Here is a 24,108-nt window from a genome sequence, read left to right as displayed (position 1 = left end):
ATAGTGTATCTGTTTGAAGGTGAGGAAGCTTACATGCATTTAGCCTAGAGGCATGGCTAGTAAGGGGCAGAACTGGGCTCATCATTTGGAATCTTTGCTCTGACCCTTCAGGTAGTGTTCATCCCAGAAAAGATAGTGGCTGGGAACAAGGAGGATAGTAGCAGGATTGGGGTTATGGGACGATAGAGCTGCTGCATTCCAAGAGGAGGATGGAGACTAGAGAATAGGCCAATTGAATGGCATAAGATGGAAGGCTTCTGCAGTCAGAGGTCTGACTTTTCTATACCAGAAAAAAAATGTTGATGTCTCACGCCTCATCCAAGTCACATCAAGTCCAGAAACTAGTTAATGGTGCATCCTGAGTGGGACCTACTAAAGAAAGACCTGGCACATTGCTAAAGGAGATGTCAGTTTGAATGAGTGCATGCTTTTTCCTGCCTTTGTTCTAGCTATATGAGGTTAAGAAATATTTTTCTGTTGTTTCTTCACAAGTGAGTGAAGCAGGCCTTTCCACTTCACTATGGTCAGAATAATCCAAAAGAATAAGCAGGAGGAAGTCCAGGGTTGCAAGTGGTAGTCTGTCTTACGTGACTACATAGCCAGCAGTGACTCCCTCAAGTGTGGTGTTGAGGAGTCTCCAGTTGTCTCTGGCTGAGAGTAATCCCCTCCACTTTTGAGACAGGGTCTTACATGTAGTCCGGGCTGGCTGTGATCTCATTATATAGCCCAGGCTGGCCTCGAGCCGGTGGCAGTCTTCCTGCCTCAGCCTCCCAAGTGCTGGGATTAAAGGCCTGAGGCACCTGGCTGGACCTCTTTGTTCACAAGTGAAGCCAGTTGTGTGTGTGTGTGTTGGGGGGACTTCACCCAACATTAGACTAATAACTTCCTATTGTTTTTTTTAAGCCAGGGACCCCTGTGCCTTCCAGTTACCATTGCAGATTTTTTTTCCTTTTTCCTCTGTACGGCCAGTACTTCTGTCCTGACTTAACATTCTGTTCTTTTTTTTCCAACAGAGAATTGTCAACTCTCTTTCTTTTTCACTTTTTTTACCCCCTCTAGAGATCTTTTTTGGCCCTCATACTTCGCCTTGTACTGCTTTGCAGTTAAGCACCACCTTTCTTTATTATATTCCTGATTCTTCTTTAGCCTTGAGGCTCCTAGATGAACAGAAATATAATTCCAGAACAATCTTTGTTCTGAATCTTAGTGGGGTCCAAATCAGTGCTCTAAATCAGAGTCTAAATCCCTTAACAATCCTGAGACTATTTTCTATTTTGAGTCTGCAGCCTCGAAATACATAAAACTGCTGTGTCTGAGTGGTGAATTAACAATTTGCTTGCAACCAATAAGTCATTGATGTCAGCCAAAGCTTATTAAAAATGGATTTTATTGAGTGAGTTCTGTTGGGACAAAGAGCACAGCTTTCCCCGGCTTTGCAGAAGCACATAACACAGTGAACGTTGGCAGGTGGATTTGGGAACAGGCAAAGGGGTGCACATGCATGCTTGGCTTTTCTCTGTTTTGTGCTCATATTCCTTTGTGCTATCGGGATCGTCATGACAGCCTTATCTCTCAGCTGAAGCCTATTACCTCATCTCTAATTGCTTACCCAAAGGCAGGCGAGCTCTCATTTCTCCACATTAATAAATGACACTGAAGAAGAACTGCTTTGTTTGCATTGGCTCGCTCAGGTTAACCAGCGTAAGCCCCAAGAGCATTGGGAAACCTCAAGGAAAGATGGTGTTCACCTCGACCCAGAGCTGCCTTCCACTTGTTTACTTTTTGCTCATGTTCTCCGCCCTAGTCTTTCCCTAGTGAAAACACTTCAGTGACTCAGGTCAGCATTTCTGCAGCTGGGGGTACTCACTCCCCTCTGAGTTGGGGGGAGTAGCAGTTGTCCTGGGAGGAAGAGTGGCCTTACTGATTTCTAGGCTCACTTTTTTGGCCACTTTGCTGCTCACCTGTCCTGAGAAATCAGGAGAGAATACCCAAGCTTTTCCACCGATTCCTATCGTGTACCCCGGGATGTAAGATAGCACCCCTGCTTCTCCTTTTCAGAGCATTACAGGAAACTAGTGTGGATTTCACAAGTGAATGTGAGGCGTTTAGGTTTGTGGGGGTCAGAGTTGAGGGTATCTGGTGACTTTTGAATTAGTTGTATGACTGACTACTTTGTGAACTCAGGAGAGCATTCCCTCCTCGGAAATAGCTGTCCCTTTTGTCACCACCTAGTAATATCTGTGGTCACTTAAAGCGGCTCCAAATATTGAGTTATTTTCATATCTCCAAATTGTAAGCAGATTTTTTTTCTCCTCAGAATGAAATGGATGATGTGCCCTTCTTTGATGTCCAACTACCTTATGAATTGGCAGTCAATATATTTCAATATCTGGACAGGAAAGATCTAGGAAGGTGTGCGCAGGTAAGCCATCATTAACATATTCAAGATTTTTCTAAATGTGTGGTTAAAGTATAGGTAGCTCCTGGGTAAAAGAAATTTATTTTATAGAATTATAGACTCTGTAGAATTAATGAATTGCCTAGCATCTTTACTTGAAGCAAATCAACCTTGAACTTAAAGGATTATGCTACACATCAACACTTGTAGTTTATCTTGCTGTGACTGGTCAAGAGCTCTCTTCTCACTGCAATCTGAGTTATGACTGACCTGTGGCACTGAGCTCAAGGCTGACAACTCTGGCTGCAGCCTTTACTGAGCTAGCGTATCCTGGTAATGTACTCATGGTTTCTAATGCAAACATGTGAGTCCTTGGTTAAATCAGGCTGGTGTAGGGGTGGTAGCTGAGTGTCAGCCTAGGGACAGAACAATGAAATCATGTTTTGGGCATATAGTCAGAATTACCCTTTAAACATCAGGGTCCCACACAGTGAAGTGGCGGCATGTGAGAACTAACACCAAAGCAATTGCTGATCAACGGCACCTATCTCATGCTGACTCTGGAGCATATGCCCATGGAGTGGAATGTTGGAATGTGTGCATGAAGCATGGGAGAATGTTCATGACATAATATTTGTATTCAGGAGGTCTGGGGTGGGGCCAGGTAGTTTACCTTTATAGCTAGGTGTATTAGTTGGCTTTCCTGTCCCTGGGACAAAATGCTTGACACCTATAACTTAAAGGAGGAGAAGTTTATTTGGATCACAATTTCCAGTGGGTTTATTTCATGGTCATTCAACTCTAAGGCAAAAACAATAGTAAAGGGGGATGGTGGAAGACAGCTGCTCACCCTATGGCAGCCAGGAAGCAGAGAGAGAAGGGAGGAGCTGGGGTCAAGAATATACCCTACCAGCTAGATGTGGTGGTGTGCTCCTATAATCCCAGTACTTGGGAGGCTGATGCAGGAGGATTGCTAGTAATTTGAGGCCAGCCTGAGGGGGCTACATAGTGAGTTCACGGCCAGACTGGACTATGTAGTAAGACCTTGCCTCAAACAAAACAAAACAACAAAAAAGAAAACCTTTGCAGGTTACACTCCCAGTGACCCACCTCTTCTGACCAGGTCCCACCTCCCAATAGCACATTTAGTATGAATTCATCAGTGAATTAATGCACTGAGCGTAGTACCCTTCATGGTTCAGTCACCTTTGAAACACATGAAATTTTTGTGGGACCTCTTAGATCTAAACTATAACATTCTGCTCCTGGCCACCAAAAGATTCATGTCCATCTCATTATGCAGAATGCATTTAGTTCATCTCCAAGAATTGCCAAAGTCTTAGCAGTTTCAGCACTACTGAAAGGCACAAGTCCAAAGTGTCCTCTGAGAGTCAAGGCAAACTTAGTTGTGACCACCTATGCTGGTTGTAGGTCACATGACTGTCTTGAGCAGTTTCTACTCATTGTCTATAGCTTTTCTTGGCAGATTTTACATGTTCTTGGCACCTCAAACTTCTTGGGATGCATCTTTGGCTTTACTCTCACAGTATCATGCATTGCCTTCTTGGTCTTCTTGCCTGGCCTCCTAGGTCTTTCTCTGAAATCTGGATGGAAGCCTCCATGACCCTACAACTCTTTTTTTTTTTTTTTTTTTGGGTACTGGGTATCGAACTCAGGTCCTTGCGCTTGCGCAATAGGCGGCAAAACCACTGAGCTGAATCCCCGGCCCCATGACCCTACAACTCCTGCATTCTGCATTCCTGAAAAACCAGCACCACATGAATGACACCAGAGTTCTCTGCCAACTCATGTCGTAGGTGGGCCCTCTTGTACCATGGCTGCTGTGGCCTCCAGTGCCTGGATGGCTGAACTCTGGCAGCCCTGAATGAGCAAGGAGCCCTGGGGCCCTCTTTTTAAAGCAAAGTCCTTAAAGGAAGTTTACCTGTACTGTTTTATACCCTTGAGCCTGCAAAAGGTGGAGTCTGGCCAATTCCTGAGATGCATTTAAGCCATCTTTCTGAATATTGTCCTGATGGAAAGTACATGGCCTAATGTTAATCTTTTCAGAAACCATCCTGTCCTTGTTCTCAACTTTGCAGTTGCTTCCATTCTGATGAAACTCAAAAGTTTTTACCTCTGCATTTTGCTCCTGATTCCCAATGTAGTTCTGACTAAAACCAGCCAGCAGTATCCATACCACAGCCTAAACATAGGGCTGTCTTGAAATTTCCTCCACCTTATTAATTAGTCCACTACTCTTAATCTCAGTCTTGTGCAAAATTTCAGCACCTGGGCAAAATGAAGTCAAATTATCTGCCAGAGTGTAACATATAGGACCTCTAGTCCAACTGCCAATGAAGTTCTTATTCCCAACTGAAATCTCATTAGTGTGGCCTTTACAGTGCACATTCTTAACATTCTGATCTTCTGAGCTCTGACTAGTATAGCACATGAAGCGCTGCTCACAAATTCTAGGGCTTCTCTAGCCTGTATTTCCAAACTTTTCCGAATTCCTCCTCCAAACATTTTCCAAAGGCTTCTAAACCACATGGTCAGGTACAGTTGCAGCAACATCTCAACTTTCCTGTTGCATGGACAAAATACTCAATACCTACAACATAAAGAAGATGAGGTTTATTTGGCTCACAGTCTTTATAGTCCATAGTTAGCTGGCTGCGAGGCAAAGATGGCATGGTGGAAAGGCATGGCAGAGAAAAATTGCTCATCCTGTGGCAGCTAGGAAGCAGAGAGAGAAGAGATGAGGCAGGGACAAGAGTGTATCTTTCCAGGACACACTGCCAGTGACCCATCTCTGACCAGGATCTACCTCCCAACAGCACATTCACTGGTGTATAGTGCCCCGGTGACCCAGTCACCTTCCAAACATGAATATTTTGGAGGATGTTTTAGATCTAAACCATAATACTAGATGATGCCTATGTGACTTTGGCTATACTTCAAGAGACAAGAGTTTATGTCATTAAAATTATTCTCTTGTTCTTATCTCTTTAGCCAAGAGTATATGAGATTGATCTTTCCTTTTTCCTTCTCCCACATTATCCTCTTTCCTTTCCCGTTTCCTTTTTTTTTTTTTTTTTTTCCTTAGTGGGGGTTGAGCCTAGGACCTCATGCATGCTAAGCAAGCACTGTACCACTAAGCTACATTCCCAGCCCTATATATTTTTTATTTTGAGACAGGGTCTTGATAAGTTGCCTGTGGTAGCACTGGACTTGAAATCTTCCTGCCTCGGCCTAATAGCTGGGATTACAGGTGTGTGCCGCTACATCTGGATTTTTTAATAAATTCACTTTATTTTTCGTTGACAAAATTGTATATTATGTTCAACATGATGTTCTGAAATATGTATACATTGTGGAGTGGCTAAATCAAACTACTCAAATTATCTCACATTTTTGTGGTAAGTACACTTAAAATCTACTCTCAGCAATTTTCAACTATACAAAACATTGTTATTAACAACCACTGTATTGTACTATATGTCTCTTGGACTCTTTCCTGCTGACTGACATTTTGTATATTTTAAGCAATGTCTCATTTTGTATCTCCATGAGTTGAATTTTAGATTCCATATGTACATGATAGTATATAGTATTTGTTTTTCCATGCCTGTTTATTTTACTTAACATAGTGCCCTCTAAGTTCATCCATGTTCTTAAAAATGAGAAGCTTTCCTTCTTTTTTAAGGCTAAATAGTATTCTGTTGTGTGTATATATACCACATTTTCTTTATTTATCTGTTGACTCCATATCTTGGCTTTGTGAATAAAGCTGCAGTGCAGATATCTCTTTGAATTGCTTTCCTTTGGATCTGTATCAAGTAGCAAAATTGCTAGATCATATGGTAGTTCTATTTTTATTATTCTGAAGAATCTCCACTCTGTTTTTCCATAACTACTGTACCAATCAGCTTTCCCACCAACGGTGTTTGAAGTCTCCATATTTTCTTGAGCACGTAACCTTTGTCTTTTTAGAATAGCCATTCTAACAGGTGTGAGGTGGTTTTGATTTGCATTTCTCTGATTAGTGATGTTGAGCACTTTTTTATATACCTGTTAGCCATTTGAATGTCTTCTTTTGAGAAATGTTTTTTCAGGTCCTTCACTCATTTTTTAAACTGGGTAATTTCTCTCTTGCTGAATTCTGTATATATTTTGCGTATTAATTTTTTCTCAAATGTATGGTTTTAAAATATTTTCTCCCATTCCATAGCTTTTCTCTTCGTTTTGTTTTCTTTTTCTTTTTTGGTACTGGGGACTGAACTCGGGACCTTGCACTTGCGAGGCAGGCGGTGGAACCACTGAGCTAAATCCCCGGCCCAGTGTTTCTTTTGTTGTATAAAAGCTTTTTAGTTTGATCTAATCCTGTTTGTCTAATTTTGTTTTTGTTGCCTGTTCTTTGGGGATTATATCTAACAGAATCATTGCCTCAGACCAGTGTCATGAAGCTTTTCTTCTACTACTTTTATCATTTCAAGCTTTATTTTAAGACTTTCACTCATTTTGAGGTGATATTTGAATACAAGTGTGAGATGAGGGTCTAATTTCATTCCTTTCCATGTGGATATCCAGTTTTCTCAGCGTGATTCATTGAAGAGACTGCCTTTTCCCATTATATGTTCTTGGCACTTTTGTTGAAAATCAAGTGACTGTAAATGATGAGTTCGTTTCTGAGCTCTTTGTTCTGTTTCATTGGCCTATGTATCTGTTTTCAATGCCAGCATCACACTGTTTTGATTACTGTAGCTTTGTGTAGTATATTTTGAAGTCAGATAGTGTGGTGCTTCCAGCATTGTTCTTTTTGCTCAAGGTTCCTTTTCTAGTCAAGGTCTTTTGTGGTTCCATATAAATTTTACAGGTTTTTTTCTTTTTCCATGAAAAATATCTTTGGTGTTTTGATAGAAATTGCCTTGAATCTTGTAGAATATTTTGGGTGTTATGGATCTTTCAACAATATTGATTCAGTCTATAAACACAGGACTATGTTTCATTTATTTGTGTGTTAAGTTTCTTTTATGTTTATAGTTTTTAGTGTATTATACAGGTCTTTTCACCTCCTTGGTTCAACTTTTTTGAAAGTACTTTTTTTTTGGTACCGGCGATGAAAATACTTTTTTGTAGCTGTTGTGAATGGGCTTGTTTATTTTTAACAGATGCAAAAACTATTGTTTTTTCATGTTGATTTGGTACCCTGCAACTTTACTGAATTCATTTATAAGTTCTAACAGTGCCTGGTAGAATCTTTAGAACTTTCTGTATCTCAGACCCTATTTGTACACCAGGACGGTGCAACTCATTCCTTTCCAGTTTGGATGTCTTTTACTTCTTTCTCTTGCCTAATTATTCTGGCTAGGACTTCAGCACTGTATTGAATAGAAGTGCCAAGTATGGGCTTTCTTGTCATGTTCCTGATCTTTAAAAGGAAAGCCCTCAACTTTTTACCAGTGAGCATGATGTTAGCTGTGAGTTTGTCATGTGTGGACTTTATTGCATTAAGGCCCATTCCTTCTATACCAATTTGCTAAGAGTTTTTATCATAAAAGAGTGTTGAATTTTAGTCAAATGCTCTTTCTTTTTTTTTTTCAAATGCTCTTTCTTAATGCTCCATTAAGATGATTGTATGATTTTTGTCTTTCCTTTTGTTAATGTACATCATGTTTACCGATTTCCTTTGATTTTCTGTAAGCATGTACGATTGCTGATCATTTGGCTTTTGATGAATAGTTATGTTCCCTAGAAGATACCAGAGTATCCATTCTCCACAACTGCCAAAAAAATTAGTTTGTTAGTGGTTATCATTTTCATCCTGGAGTCCATAATGCATTTCACACAGGTGTTTACATCTTCAAGAGACAGTGCTCAGTAAAATTGAATGATAGTAAGAGAACTACATGCTAAAACCCAAGGCACCCCAAGAGTGTGAAGTTCAAAATATTAAGAAAGTTTGAGTGGTGAAAACTATAACCATAAATTTGTACTCTGGGACTTGCTATCACTGTGGCAGTTAAGTGAAGTCCGACATGATTCAGACAGTTTAGAGAGTTCTGGTATTATGCTTCTTCTTTTTTCCTCCCAGTACTGGGGATTGAACCCAGGGCCTTTGCACTGAGCTACCTTTTTATTTTTTATTTTGAGACAGGGTCTCTAAGTTGCCCCGCCTGAGCTTAAATTTGTAATCCTCAGCCTCCCAGAGAGCCGGATTGTAGGTGTACTTTTTCAGTACATATTTGTTAGTAGTGCATGTTTTCAGTGCATAATGATTGCACCCCCTGTGGGGAGTTGGTGCATGTACATAATGCATCTTAGTTCTTCCCTCCATGTCTTGGTCCCCTTCCCTTTTGCAAAAGATCTATCTCCCTATTTCCTATTTTCTTTTATTTTGCTGCTTATTTATTTTTTGGGGTTTCTTATCTGAGAGAAACTATGTGATAATTAAGCTTCTGTGTCTGATTTATTTCACTTAACATATGGTCTCAAGGAGGTACTTTTTTTATAAAGCATTGTGTTTAGTCATTTTTCTACTTAAATATGAATTTGAAAGGCTTATTGATATTCTTGATTGCCACATTATTACTTAAGTGGATATGTTGGCAAATGCTTTTGTATGGAGACTGTGTGTCTTTAGGAAATGATGGAAATTATTTAAAAGCTAAAACTCACTTTAAAAAATGCGTTGAGTGTAAATTGTGCTCAAAGCCTATCAATTGCATTAAGAGTACCTGTATTGTCTTCTTTACCCTTGGAAATTTGATTTGTTATATTCTAACTTTACACATTGGCCCTGCTCCCAAGGGTTGAAAACAAGGGTGTAGCTAAATGAGTCCAACTCCTGGATTTGAGCCTGATGCTGTTAGCCAAAGTCTTAGAACAGGGTCTGATAGTTAGCTGCTTTACACAAAGTCAGCATTAAGATGATAATATCTTCATTCTTGATAGCGAGCTGCTGTTTAAGGAATCATTTCTTTTAACATTGCTTTTTGCTCTCCTGCTTTGTAGAGAGCCATGTGGCTTTCACATCTGCTGCTGGTTTTCTCATCCAAAGAGTTTATCAGTGAAAGATAGGATCTAGTGGAAGAAGAGATCCCCCTTTTGGTACAATAGGGCTGCATTTCAGGGTAGATTGGTTATGCTGGTGAGATTATTCTGCAGGTGTGAACAGTTTAATTTGCAACACAGTGGTCTAATTGTCCACCAGAATTCTTCTCTCTATGGCCAGTTGGATTTGTTTTTTGTTGTTGTTGTTGTTAACCTAGTTTTTAGAGCACATCTATAAGAATAGAAAATCCTAAATAGAATCCTTTTAATGTATAGTGATTAAATTGGCTGTGATTTATGAAACCAGGATTTTTATAGGCTTTTACATGAAGATAACAATGGATAGCCAGTAGTTTGTAGGATTGGCTTTGTTTCTTAAATTGTTAAAATAAACCACAAAGTAATAAATATAAGCAGCATTTTCATTGGTTTCTTGTGGTGTTTTTATTTTTGAAACAGGGGAAAAGTCATTCTGTTGAATGGAATGCCCTGCTGCTTTACGATTTAAAATAAAAGCAAGTGAGGGCTTCCCCCCCCCCCTTTCTATTTTTAATCGAGGCACCTTGGGATTTTAGTAAACTGGGCCAGTTGTGTGGAATTTGCACTGTGAACTACATGTATGCCCTTGGAGAAAACCTGTTTGCTTAGATCTGTGTGCCAAATTGGTAACTGACTAGCAGTAAGGAACCATTTTGGGGGAAGCCTTTTGAGATTTAATTATGGAGCAGATTTTGCTTTGCCTTTGCTTCCATTCCACATCCCCTACCCTTTTTCTGTTTTATCAGGCTTTATGTTTTCAAAACTAAAGTCCTACACATTCGTTGGTGATCCCTGTGTACTCTTGATGCTGACCTCTTTAGCTCCTTGCTATCAGTAGCTGACCCTCCAGAGACTCAGTTCGTAGCTCTGTGGGAGTGTTTCATCCTGAAACATCTTAAAAACACCTTGCCTTCTAGTAAGCAAAGTTGTTCATTGACGCATTCATTGAACATTCATTGAACAGCCTTATCATTTTACTATTTATAATTTTATATTCATTCTTTTTCATGCCTACAGGATTCTTGACACTTTAAAGGTTTGGTTTTTTTTAAAGTGGATAACTGACAGAATTGTCATTTAGGAATTACAAAGTTGTTTGTTTTTTATGAGAAAATTAAGTCTGCTGTTAGAGTGGAACATGAATAATTCCAAGAAGAGATGGTTTTTAGATATTTGCCAGCATTCTTTTTTAAAACTTTAAAAATAATTTATTATAAAAAATGGAACAGAGAGTTCCCATATGCCCTTCTGACATTTCCCTCTATTGGTAGTGCCTTGCATAATTGTAAAATGATGCAGAAGCCAGGAAATTGACATTGGTATAATCCACAAAGCCTATTCAGAGTTCACCATTTTACACTTACTTGTGATTTTGGTTCTATGCAGCCTCATCACACGTCTAAATTCATGCAAGCAGCACCATAGTCAACATCAGAACATTCATCAAAAGGGCTGTTATGCTGCCCTTTTGTAGCCTTTTGTAGCCAGACCAGCTTCACCCCCCCCACCATGCCCTGACGTTGTCCTTAACACCTGGCAACCACCAGTTGCTTCTCCAACTCTATAAATTTGATTTTTTGTATTCCGTTTTTAAAAAACATTTTAGTTAATGTGCATTTTGTAGTATCATTTTAGAAATTTAGCTGTGTAGGCAACAGTGTCATGTTTTTCAAGCAAAGAGCAGGAAGATGTGTGTAAGGAGAGCACTAATGAAAAAAAGGGAAGATAGAGAAGTGAAAAACTTAAGATTGCAATTAAGTTAGAGAACAAGAAATAGGTGATAACAAAATGAGTAAGAATTCTGGAACTAAAGTCCAGTATATTAGATTATGACATTTCAAGCTTCATGGAAAAATGATTTCATGATTACATAGGAGAAATGAAAATCTGAGTGTTTGTTAATTAAAGCTGTATAGTCTTAGTGAAGTTTTTCAAAGTCAGGAATCCATCGTCAAGAGAGACTGAATTGATGCTGGTGGCAGAAATGATTCTGCAGGCTGTCACTGTTGGCAGGACTCTCTCTTAGTTCTTAACTTCCACCCTGACTGTCAGACTTCAGGAGATCTGTAGAAGGTTCTTTGTGTGCACAAGACCGAGGCACACTTAGCAGTTCCCTTTAATTCACCTACGTGCAGTGGCTGCCTTATTTATGTAGGGACTTAGGGAAAAGCAAAGCAACTCTAGAAAATGGATCTGGGGCTTGATGACAGAAGAATGACAGAATATTGAGAGTCATTTACCTGAAGGGTGGGTACCTGGGGGTTTTTTATACAGTTCATTTTACTTTTGTGTGTTTGAAATTTTCCATAATTAAACAATAAAAAATGAAAAAAAAAGGGCAAGATAATACATTTGAGTAAGACACAATCTCCTAGGCAAGGGGCAGCCCATGTTAGGAGCTGAACTGTTTATATGACCTTTGAAAATAAAAGCAATCTGTTTTTTTAAAGCTGAGTTTTTATGGGTTTTTTTGTTTGTTTTGGTACTGGGGATCGAACTCGGGTCCTTGCGCTTGCAAAGCAGGTGGCAGAACCACTGAGCTAAATCCCCGGCCCAAAGCTGAGTTTTTAAAAAGTTGAATTTATTCTTTCATCTCATTCAGTTATTTAGAGGGCTTACTGTTTGCCAGATCCATTCTAGACAGCAAGTATAGCAGTGAATAACACAGATAAAATCCCTGCTTTGCCGAGGGCTTACATGATATGCAATAAACACCTTGTTAAATAGAGAGTAGGTCAGATAGTGATTAAGTGCTATGGGGAAAAACAAGACAGCAAAGGTGATATTGCACTTTTAAGAGGCCAGAAAAGACTTCACAGAGTAGGTGACCTTTGACCAAAGACCAGATGGAGGGGGAAGCTGTGCAGGTCTCTGAAGCAGGCACACTTGCAGTGTGTGAAGAAAGCAGGAAGGTTGGTTATGGAATGCTGCACACTGCCCTTCCAAATATGTTCATGTCCTCGTCACTGGATCCTGTGAGTGTGCTTTTTGCAAAGGGCCTTTTCAAGTAGGATTAAGTCATGGATCTTGAGATGAGATGGGGTGATTATTTTGGCTGATCCAGGCAGGCCCAATGTAATTACAAGGCAGATTTAAGAAGAGAGAAGATGCTGCTGGCTTTGAAGATAGGAAGGGGCCACAAGCCAAGGTGTATAGGTGGCTTCTAGAAGCTGGAGAAGATAGAGAAACATATTTCCCCTAAAGCCCCAGAAAGACTACAGCCCTACCAATACCTTGATTTTAGATTTCTGGTCTCTAGGACTGTACAAGAGGAAAGGTGTGCTGTTCTAAGCCACTAATTTTGTAGCAGTTTGTTAAAGCAGCCACAGGAAGCTAACACGGGGGTGTATGAAGTAGAAGGGAATAAGAGGCAGCAAGATAGTTGAATGTGAAAGGCATTGAACTCACTAAAACAACTTGAAGTTTCATTCTGAATGAGATAGGAAGCCTTTGGAGTAACTTGAGTAGAGCGGTGTGATAAGGGCTGACTTCATTTTAAAGAGGATCATTTTGGCTGCCGTGTGGAGAAGAATGGCAGCAGAGAGACCAGTTCAAAGGCTGCTGAAATCACACAGAGAACAACGTGGTGGTTGGACCAGCATTGTACCAGTATAGGTGGACAGAGCCAGGATTGCTGATGGGTTGGATTTGGGGAGAGATAGAAAAGTCAAAGAGGACTCCAGGGTGGATGCCTGTGCAATGTAAGGAAGGACAAGGTTCTGAGTTTGTGGGGCCAGACCAGCAAATGGATATGAGGCTGAAGATGAGTTCTCAGTTGAGCTCTGGGCTGCAGATAGCAATTTGGGAGCCAGGAAAACCAAGGGGAACATCAAGGGAATAAGGTTAGAAGACAGCGCTCAGGGATAACTGGAGGCCAAGGAAATGAGGAAGGGCCAGTGAGCAAACTGAGGAGTTCCCTGTGAGATAGGAAGAAAATGTAGACTGAGTAGTGCCCTGGAACCAAGGGATAACAGTTTTTGAGGAGGAGGAAGTGATCCCAGGTGTTAAGCACTGCTGTTTGTCATGTTGGAGGAGGACTGAGAACTGACCATTAGATTTGGCAACTTGGAGGTTGTTGGTGATCTTCGCCAGAATAACTGGTGTAGTGGGAGCAAAAGCTACTGGGTTCAAGGGCAGCTGGGGAAAGAAGAAATTGATAATGAGTATATATAAATCTGCCTATGTATGTGGCATGTCTTCCCCAGCTAGTCTTGCTCTGTGAATGTGTGAGTAGAACAATGATTCTTTCCCCCGTTGCGATCCTCACTTGTAACCCTAATCCAGGCAGAGTTAATAAAGCTAATTTTTGAGCCAAGTGCTTTTTTTTTAATGTGGCAATTCACAGTGGTGCTATAAAGCAAAATGCTGGAGACACTTTTATTAGCAAATTTTTGCAGCTGAGGCTCACTCAGTGGGGCTTTTACTGAGCAGGGCCTTTCCAATTCTGGTGTATTAAAGAAAAAGACCATTAGACTGGAAAATTCAGGCTTGTAAACTTGGTAGATTTAATATAAGTCAAGAAATCAAAACAATTAGGACGATTTTCTTTTGGTGGGACTCTTTCAAATTTGCTTATAAAAGTTTAAGTCCTTCCCTTCAGAAATAAAAGAATTCTTAAAGGCTGTCATTTTCTGCTCCTTTGAAAGAAGAAAAAAAATACTTTTGCTTTATAGTGTGCTAAAGAAATTGTGGGAACATTTCTGGTTTTAATACCCAATTGTAGGTGCAATCATGATCCCTTTTTGGAAGTAATTCTCACTTCTACCTTTCATAAATCTCTCAAAGAGATTTTTTGTGTATTATCCAGGGATTAAACTTTATACTGAATATTATTTTCCGCAGAATAAGCACTGAGATCTGGAGTTGGTAATATGGATAATGCACCTAAATGTCAACTTTTTGTTCTCAGTTTTTCATCCCATACCACTGTTTGTACAGACTTCAGGTTGTGTTATTTAAAACAACTTGGCAGGTTCCTTGGGGCTGATACGACGTCTGAGATACATGAGGCTTTCTGAAAGTCTCCCTGAAAAGTTTCTCCATTTTAGAGTGACTGAAATGGGTATGATTTAGCCCTTAAGAGACAACTCATCCAGAATGTTTAATGTCATTTGGATCTTCTAGTTTGCCATCACTGAGCACTGGATTTGAATTCTTCTAAAATGTTTATGAGTTAGAGGTGCTATCTGAAGAAAAAAAGAGTCTTACAGCTAGCTGTTGGACTGTGGAATTTAATAGGTCCTTGTTTGGGTACAGTCTTGGGATCCAACCTGAGTGTGATAACAGGAACTAAAACTTGGCCTTATAGTTTCCCCAACCATGGGAAGCAGCCCCCAGTCTGGGTGTATCCATGGCTTGGTTCTCACACTGAAGCTATTAATTTGGCAGGTAAATAAAAGGTAGATGAGAATTGCTAGCCTCAGTGCCCTGTATGCAGTTACCCAACTCATATCTTAACTGATTGACCTACAGAGCCCTGGGCTTTTGAGATACAACTTGCAAGAAGAGGTCAGGAAGTAAGTTTGGGAAATGTAGCTTCTTATATCCCCACCTTAGAGATAAGCAACAGATACCTATTAAAAGCTCTGAGAGGGTCAGGGATTTAGCTCAGTGGTTCCACCACCTGCCTCACAAGCTAAGGACCCGAGTTCAATCCCCGGTACCAAAAAAAAAAAAGCTCTGAGAAGACCTGTAGCAAAGAATTATGCTTAGTTTTATTAAAACTGATGTTCCCTAAACTCATTTAGGAACATGCATCCTTTTCTAAATAGACTTTATAAACACCCCAAGGAGCTTTGGTGCTGCTGATCATGCTTTGGGTAGTGCTGGTTTATGTAATGAAACAGTGCTACTGTTTATATGATCTTTTAGCTACCCTGAATGTGCTTGATAGTTACATTTCAGGATTTTAAAAAATTTTTGTTTTATAATTTTTACAAAACAGGCTCATGTGTTCCAAGGATCAGAGTGAAGCAGCCCTGTGTTTAGTCAGCACATCTGACTTGGGGACCCCACAAAGGTTTCTATGTTTCTCCTTATCTTCTACCTCATTCAATCCAGAGTTCCAGGGGTCTATGAGGAGATGTACTCTGCTTGCAAAATATTTGAATTGCAGCCTGGCTCCATCACAGCTGACGTTGGTCCACCCCTCCCTGTGCTGTGTGATTGCCTAGTGCTCACACTTACTCTGGCACAGACAGATGGACAGACACCACCTGGGTGTCCTGCTAGGCTCAGCTGTAGACCAAACATGCCAAAAATAAAACCACGGTGTTCTGTCTCTTCAAAACTGGGCTCCAGTGTTATTGAGTCATTATCCCATTCTTTATTGCCTGACCACTTGTGATCAGATGAGGGTTTGTTTCCTGAGCCCTTATGGCTAAGATGGAGGAGTGTGGAATGACAGTGTGGTTTAAGTGGATTTGTAACTGCTGCTGTGGCCATGCCCAGGGTGGGCTGCATAATGGATCTGTGTCAGCTGCAGAGTGGGGCCCAGTGGTTTGCCACAGGGTCTGTCCTCCGCCTTAGCCCCCATCTCTGATTAACTTTTTAATTTAATAATTAAGACACAAAGGTCCACAGACAGTATTTTGCCAATGACTTATGGATGGGAGAAGTGGCTTATGCAATGTTTGACAGAACTGGAATGATCTTAAGGGCCTAAAATTTGGGGGGAGGGTGTTGGCCAAGCAATGAGGTGGTATTTGATGTGGATAAGAAGTTTAGAAAGTTAAGAATTTAGGTGTGAAAAATAATACTAGGAAAGTAAGAAATTGATACTTAAAAAAAAAAATTGAATTCCAGTTTGTGTTTAAAAAGATTCTCAAGAAGCCAGACCTGATGGCACATGCCTGTAATCCCAGTACTTAGGCTGAGACAGGAGAATCACAGTAAGTTTGACGTCTGGGCTACATAGCAACACTGTATCTCAAAAAAACAGCAAGCAGGCCAGCAAGCCCTGAAGAATGATGAACACCAATTTGAGGTTACCGCTGAAGAAATGATAATGTGAAATAAGAGAGACACAGGAGTTTGAAGCTTCTGGCATTATTTTATTTCTTAAGCAGGGTGGTCTGTAATAATCTTCATACCTTTTTGTCTGCCTTGAATAGTTAATAAATAAAACAGATTCCTGAAGCTTTAGTGAACCATTAGTTGAGTAATCACAATGACTTATTGTCTTACTTTCTCATTGCTAGGACAAAATACCACCAGCAACAAGTTAAAGGAGGAAAGGTTTATTTTAGCTTATAGTTTATAGAGGTTTCAGACCATAGTCAGCTGGCTCCAATGCAGGGCAGCACAGCAAAGAGGCATAGCAGAGGAGAAACAGTCCATAGCTTGGCAGGCAGGAAGCAGTGTGACTTTCTTCTTTTTCCCTTTTTATTTTGTCCAGGCTACAAGCCTTTTGGTTGGTGCCACCCACACCCAGGATGAATCTTCTCTCTTCTCACACCAAAAATTATGCTAAACAAATTGGTGGGCTACTCTAGTATCACGTACCTATGATCTAGTATCACACACCCATGATCTAGTCACTCCCAAAAGCCCCATCTATGAATGCATGAGGCTCTGGTGGGACATCTAGATGTATGGCATAACACTTATTTATAAGGGAAGCTGCAAACTAATATCTGAGGGCTGGGGTGTAGCTTAGTGGTAGAGTGCTTTAGTAGCATGCCCAAGACCCTGAGGTCTTTCTCCAGCACCCTAAAAATAAACAGAACCTAAGGTCTGATAAGATCCTTTTGTTCATGGCCCTTGATAGCCCATATATGGGGGAGTGTTCATTTCTGAGTACCTCATTTGAAATGTGACACTGTAGATCCACAAATATTAGGATGTGTTCATAGAGTGAATATGGAAACTAATCATATGACAGATAGTTGAATGACATGAATAATATTTAGATCAATGAAGAATTGAGTAAGGGGAAATGTGATCATCATCTTTAGCAGCTTGAGGGATCATCAGATAGCAAATCCAATAGTTTTCTTCTTCAAAAGACCAAAAACAGGGCCATTGGTAGAAGCAGGTTTCAGCACAGTGGAAGGAAGCATATTCTCTGATAGCCTGCCTTGTGGTACATTTGATGATTTGAGAGATAAGCTCTCCGCCGGAAGCATTCAGGATCGTCTGGACCTAAGCAGCTCGGGACACTGAGAAACCTTTTTGTGATGAGTAGATGTGCTCAGTTGATCTCTAGAGCCCCTCTTAATTCTTTGATTCTAAACCAATGAAGGCTCAGCCAGTGTATAATCTTTGGGATTATAGTGTGGCACTTTGGATTTGAAGCCTTTGGGACAGAAGCCTTGCCACTTATTGATGCCATCCAGTTTAACTTCTGATGCTGCGGGCCCCATGTCTTGCCTACAAGAAAGTGATGTAGGTGATGTGGGTGATATGACTCTTTGCATGGAGCTTGTACACACACATAAACAGCAGAAATGTAAGGAAGCTAGAAGTTTAGTGAGCCGTCACAGTATTATGTTGGTCAGGATTCTTTTGACATGCTTTTCATTGAACAAGGTACTGTAGTAATGATGTTATTTTTATAGTGTACAGTGGTACCTCGATTCACAAATTTAATTCTTTCCATGATTCTGGTTGCAAATTGAATTGGACAAGAACCAAATCAAATTCATTGGTTAGGTTCAATGTTGACCTTATGGGGAAATTTGATTCAGTTCTCATCCAATTCGGTTTGCAACCAGAATAGTGGAAAGAATTAAGTTTATGAACCGAGGTACCACTGTAGTTTGCTTAAGATGGAAAATCAGAAATTTTGAGGCTGAGGCTAAGTTCTTGCATTTGGACTAATTTTTACTTTGTAAGTTTTAGCTTCTTTTGTGTCCCTGTATTCTGTCATTACTACCTTCTTTTATATTAAGTAGGTATTTTCTAATATGTCATTTAAATTCCCTTATTTCTTTCACTAAACTTTTTTCCAGTTATTTTCTTTTTTTTTTTTTCTTAAATTCTTTTATTGGTACATTTTAGGTATACAACACATTTACATTTCTCATTGGGAACTTGTACCTGTACGTGATGCATCTTGGTTCTTATTTTTTCCCCTTCCCTGCAATACCTTCACCCTTCCACCATTCCCTATTTACAAAGACTTTGTTTCCATTTTTTCCATTTCTCATAATTTTTCCTTTCCCTTCTTTCCTTTCCCCTGCCCCTCCCACTTCCTCTACCACTTTGGACCTTTTCTTCCTATTTCACATTATCAGTTATTCATTGGTACATTTTAGGTATACAACATAATGACATTCATCATTGGAAATTTGCATCTTTACATAATCTCTCTTGGTTCTTATTTTTCCCCTTCTTCTGCCCTCCCTTCAACCCCTCCAGTCCTCCCTATTTACAAAGACTTTGTTTCCATTTTTTCATTTTCTCTTATTAATTCCATTCCCTTCCTGCCTTTCCCCTACCCCTCCCACTTCCCCTCTCCCTTTGCCCTTTTTCTTCCTATTTCACATTATCTGTTATACCTTTTAGTTCTTATTTACACCTTCAGTTTCTCACACTAGAGAAACTATTGGGTATTTACACATGTGTGTCCTGTTTTTCACTTAAGAGTATCACCTCAATGTGCATCCATTTACCTATAAATGTCTCTGATTTCTCATTTTTAACGGCTGAGTAGTACTCCATTTTATTTAAAAAACCACATTTTCTTTTTTTTTTTAATTAATTAGTTATTTTTTGGTACCAGGGATCAAACTCCGGTTCTTGCACTTGCAAGGCAGGTGGCTGAACCACTGAGCTAAATCCCTGGCCCCAAACCACATTTTCTTTATCTAGTCTCCAGTTGATAGGCATTTGGGCTGTTTCCAAGTTTTAGCTATTACAAATTGTGCTGTCCAGTTATTTTCTTAATGATTGCCCTGGGGATTGCTATGAGCATCTTAATTTAAAACAATCTAGTTTGGATTAATACCCACTTAATTCTGATAGTACTCCAAAAAGTATGCTATAATATTTTGTCTTACATATGTTGGTATACTTGGGTGGTGTTCCATGAGTCTCTCAGGCTCTGTTTGTTTACTTCAGGTTTTCTTGTTTTTGCCTTTCCCTGCTAGCCAATCTCAACTGACCTATCTTCAATTTACTGATTTTTTTTTTTTTTGCCAGCTCAGATTTGTTATTGAGTGCCTCTAAATAAATTTTTGTTTCAATTACTTTATGTTTCAATTCCAGAACTGCTATTTGCTTTTTTAAATAATTTCTATCTCTACCAATATTCTGTTTTGGTGAGATATTATTCTTATATGTTGCTTCTATTTCTTTATACTTGCTTTCTTTTAGTATTTGGAACATTTTTTTTTTTTTTTTTTGGTGTGGTGATTGAACTCAGGTCCTTGCACTTGCGGGGCAGGCGGTGGAACCACTGAGCTAAATCCCCGGCCCTGGAACATTTTTAGTAGCTGATTTAAAATCTCTGCTTACTAAATCCATTGTCTGGACTTCCTCGAAGACATTTTCTATTGACTGCCTTTTTTCCCCATGCATAGGTCCTACTGTCCTATTTCTTTGTATGTCTTATACTTTTTAATTAGAAAATATTATATTTTATTTAAAATAATGATGTCACAATTCTGGAAACCAGATTCTCCTACCTTCACAGAATTTTCTGCTGTTGTTGCTATTGGTTGCTGCTGTTTATTAAAGACTTTCCTGGACTGACTCTCTGCTCTGTGCTCTGTATTCTTTTTTTTTTTAGGCTAAAATAAATTTTTATTAAATGTTAGAAGAGATTTACACACAATTCACAAATTCTTTACAAAACAATTGCCAGTCCTTATCTAACTTTGAGAGTTTCTCTACAGATTTGGTTTGCTATGAAATAAAGTTTATAAAATATTTCGTTTAGAAAGCACTGAAATGCTGATTTTAGACAAAATAATGTTTAAAATGGAACTCTTTGCATGAAAGTAAGCTCTCAAACACCCTTCTTCTTTTTTTTTTTAAACACCCTTATTCTTTATCCCAGTGAAAAATAATGGGAAGAGGAACATTAAGCTGTTTTACTGAGGAAACGACAAGCATTCTATAAACTTCTGAAATTCACCTGAATTTTTTATTCTTTCAGAACCAATGTCAGGACTGGGGATTTAGCTCAGTGCTTTCGCTGCCTGCCGCGCAAGCGTACGGACCCGAGTTCGATCCCCGGTACCAAAAAAAAAAAAAGAATCTCTCATTTCCTAACTACATTTGAGTTTCAGATAAACAACAAATCATTGAGCCGGGGATTTAGCTCAGTGGTTTCGCGGCCTGCTGCGCAAGTGCAAGCACTCGAGTTCGATCCCCGGGACCAAAAAAAAAGAAAAGAAGCAATGTCATTACAAGGTGACAACCATAGCATGTATGCAAATAAAATTAAAACATAATCACAAATAAGCACCTCTTATTGTAAAATATGTTAAGAAGTTTTATTATACTGAAGGGTTTTTTCGCGGGCAATAAACCCTACAGGAAACAGTCTTCACAGAATAGCGGTAACTCATCTACTCTAGAACTGAATGACGCCTGCGCAGTAGTGTTGCTAGGATGAATAAAACAGACGCAACTTCGAAAGATGATGGCAACATGCAGAAGCTCCAAAGCAGCCCGCCGCTCTGGTCTTCCACGCACACCCTGCGGCTGAGCAGAGGGCAGCTCTGAGCCTCCTGTCCACAAGCACGCTTTCTTTTCCCAAAAGGACGCCTGCCCAACCACCAACCTGAAAGGGACACACACTTGACAAAGGAGAAAACAGTAACCAATTTAGTTCAAAGACGGGAAGCGAAAATCAAAGTATCTGGAATCACAATTCAATGTTTTGAAAAGTTTCCCCTGAGCTCTGGTGCTTTTTATATATGGTCTCTAATGAAACAGATGCATTCCACGTCCCAAGTTGTATCTTGGTGCTAAAAATAGGTTCGCTATGTCAACAGCGCGGAGTGGTGGTGGTGATATATTCCGTGGAAATCTTTGGTGAAATGCAGTCCTGCAGAAGCCTCCTTACTGTCTTCCCCTCCTTGCCTCTTCAAGTTATTTTCAGAGGAGAAACCACAAGACCATAATGAAGAACAAGCAGACCATCCTGCATGGCCGCTTCCCCTGCTGCCTGCCGGATCTCCCTCAGAGTCTGGCACCGCTCCAGCAAGTGGTCGCCACAGATGATGTCCACCTGACAAGCTGGATCAAGACTCATTTTTCTTCTGAGGAATTTTTCTACATGCCCAATAGTTGCTTCTCCTGAAACTCGGACAAACTTCTTTTCTAATGGCTTAAAATGTCCTGTGCCTTCATTAGCACCAATGAATTCCAGTAATAAAGACATATCTAGTTCAGGTGGAATACGAAACACTGATTCTAGGACTTTCTTAGTTTTTCCTTTGCTTGAAGGGGCTGTCTGTGGCCCAGCAGGTTTAGGTACTTCTAGACCTCTTTCTTTATGGAAATCATGCATTTGCTTTTTTTCTCTTTCCTCTAGATTGATCACTAATTTGTACACTATGTCTTGCAACTGTCGGTCCAACCTTATGTTATAAAGAGATTGTGTCTGATGTACTACTATGTTGCATTTTGGACATCTGTTGCTATAGTAAAAATGTCTTACAATGCAGCTTTTACAAAAGGTTTGAAGGCATTCTGTAATGGTAGTTGCATCTATTAGGTAGGTAACCCTTGCAAATGGAACACAGGATGTATGGGGTCAGCTCGGTGAGATTAATCAGGCGCTCCTCCTCCTCGTCCTCATCCTCCGAGTCCGGCCGGCCCCCCTCCAGCCTCAGCGAGAAATGGCTCATTTCTTCCTCCTCCTCTTCCTCTTCCTCCTCGAGCTCCTCATCCTCCAGCTCCTTGTCGTCCTCCTCAAAGCGACCCTTCAAGCGGCCCAGGCTGCGCTCGGGCAGCAGCTGGTGGGGAGGGGGCGCCGGAGCACCCGGGTGCTCCCGCCTCAGGCTGAGGGGCCGGGCCGTCCTCACCCGCTGCGGGCGCCCGGACGAGGGCAGGAGGGGAGGCCCTCGGCCTCTTTGGCGTCTGCGTGGCCGACCCTGTGCTCTGTATTCTTTATCGGATGTGGCCTCTAGAGTCTGCTTGGTTAGCTAGGGAGTGGACAGAGACTTCTTAAATGCATCGAGCCAGTAAGTCGCCAAGCTTTGTTGAGGCAGCCTGTATGCCAGGCACCCCTTCACCATCCTGGCAGTTTACAGCTCTGCCTTGGCCTTCACTTCCTGCTTTGTACAGAGCTTCAGGGTCAGCTGGGATTGGGCAGTCAGGGCATGTCCACAGTGCTGCACATACGCATGACACTCCAGACTCCAAGGAATATATCAGAGCCCTTCAGAGACCCTGTGGATATCCCATTTCCATTTTTTCTTTTAAGCGTTAGGGTTAGCTTGTCCTTAACCTGAACTGACAGTAACTCCTCAGGCAGATGCAGTGTTAAAGTTATTTAACACTGATTGTTTGGAACAAATGGCTCGAGATAGAACAGAGAGAGGACTCAGGTCAGATGAAGACAACCCTTGAGAATAGCGGTTCCCAGCCAGCTGTCAGGCAGGTCATGTGGTGACAGTTATTTCTTTGGATGTTAGATTTTCAGGGAGTTCTAAACCCATCTGGGCTTGTCAGTGGCTGCCAGCCTAGTAGTTTTTATATCAACCATGGTTGTGAGGCTGTTGATTTTCAAGACTACCGTGGAGTTAGAGAGGAGATGGAATAAATGCAAGTTAAAACAACTCACAGGTCAGTTCTTACTGAGATACAGCCATTTGTTTTCCTCGAATATATGCCCCTTAGCAGGTTTTAAGCCTTTCATTAATTTTCAGAGCCCTGGAAAAGTTGATGGTGAGTATTTTTGGCAGTACTGTATTCTTATTGCTCTTATGGAGAAGAGATTTTTTTGGGGTCTTTACTCTGCCATCCTGCAAATTAGCTCCCTGTAGTACTTCATCAGCCAAGGTGCCCTCGGGCTTTTAGTCTGCCCTGTACTAACTCGCTCTCACCCTGTCTCATATTGTCTCTTCTTACTCCTGTCTCTGATGTTGTGAAGTGGTCCCGTGGGGTTGTTGAAAAGCACAGGTTCCGGTAAACTACTGGTCCTCACCCTCAGCTTATAGGAGTAAGTTTCAGCCTTAGAATAGGCAGCAAGCATGGAGCCCTTGATCCTGTGTTACCAGCACATGCTGTGTATGGATCATGTTAATCTGCTGCACTGGTTTCTCATCTTGTCAGCAGAGTCCACCTTTTGCGGCCTGGCCACAATTATACATTATCCTGTGACGAAGTAAATCCATTATTCCCTTAAATTAGAGTTGGAAAACAAAATACTAATAGCTAAAACAGCCATTTCTTCTAGATACTGTTGGGATTTGAGATTTGGGCCAGATATAACATTAATTTCTATCAGATCTTAACAGTTCTGGTTAACAGTTTGAGTTTTGTGTTAAATATCTTTAAAAATCTATATATTTAGGGGCCAGGGATTTAGCTCAGTGGTTCCGGCGCCTCCCGCACAAACGCAAGATCCCAAGTTCGATCCCTGGTACCAAAAAAGAAAAAAGAAAAAATCTGTATGTTTAAAATCTTAAATTCTCATATATTCATAAATTAGAATTTTT

General features: G+C 40.5%; 1 protein-coding gene and 1 pseudogene across 3 annotated transcripts in view; one reads left to right on the top strand and one right to left on the bottom strand.

The window, feature by feature from the left end:
• The window catches only part of Fbxw8 (F-box and WD repeat domain containing 8), a 117,802-nt gene that overhangs the window by 8,106 nt on the left and 85,588 nt on the right, over positions 1-24,108 (top strand). For all 3 annotated transcript variants that reach the window (XM_021257386.2, XM_004843712.4, XM_021257388.2), the window contains exon 2: positions 2,318-2,422. In XM_021257386.2, coding sequence (XP_021113045.1) covers positions 2,318-2,422 — 105 coding nt within the window. The remainder of the gene's footprint in view (positions 1-2,317; positions 2,423-24,108) is intronic.
• LOC106009310 (polycomb group RING finger protein 6 pseudogene) lies at positions 21,315-23,642 on the bottom strand (annotated as a pseudogene).

Source organism: Heterocephalus glaber, unplaced genomic scaffold (assembly GCF_053883595.1).
Source record: "Heterocephalus glaber isolate CG9 unplaced genomic scaffold, H.glaber_assembly_v1.0 deba00001687, whole genome shotgun sequence".
NCBI classification, from domain to species: domain Eukaryota; kingdom Metazoa; phylum Chordata; class Mammalia; order Rodentia; family Bathyergidae; genus Heterocephalus; species Heterocephalus glaber.
The sequence above is the reverse complement of the archived record's forward strand: the minus strand, read 5'-3'. Positions and strand labels throughout refer to the sequence as shown.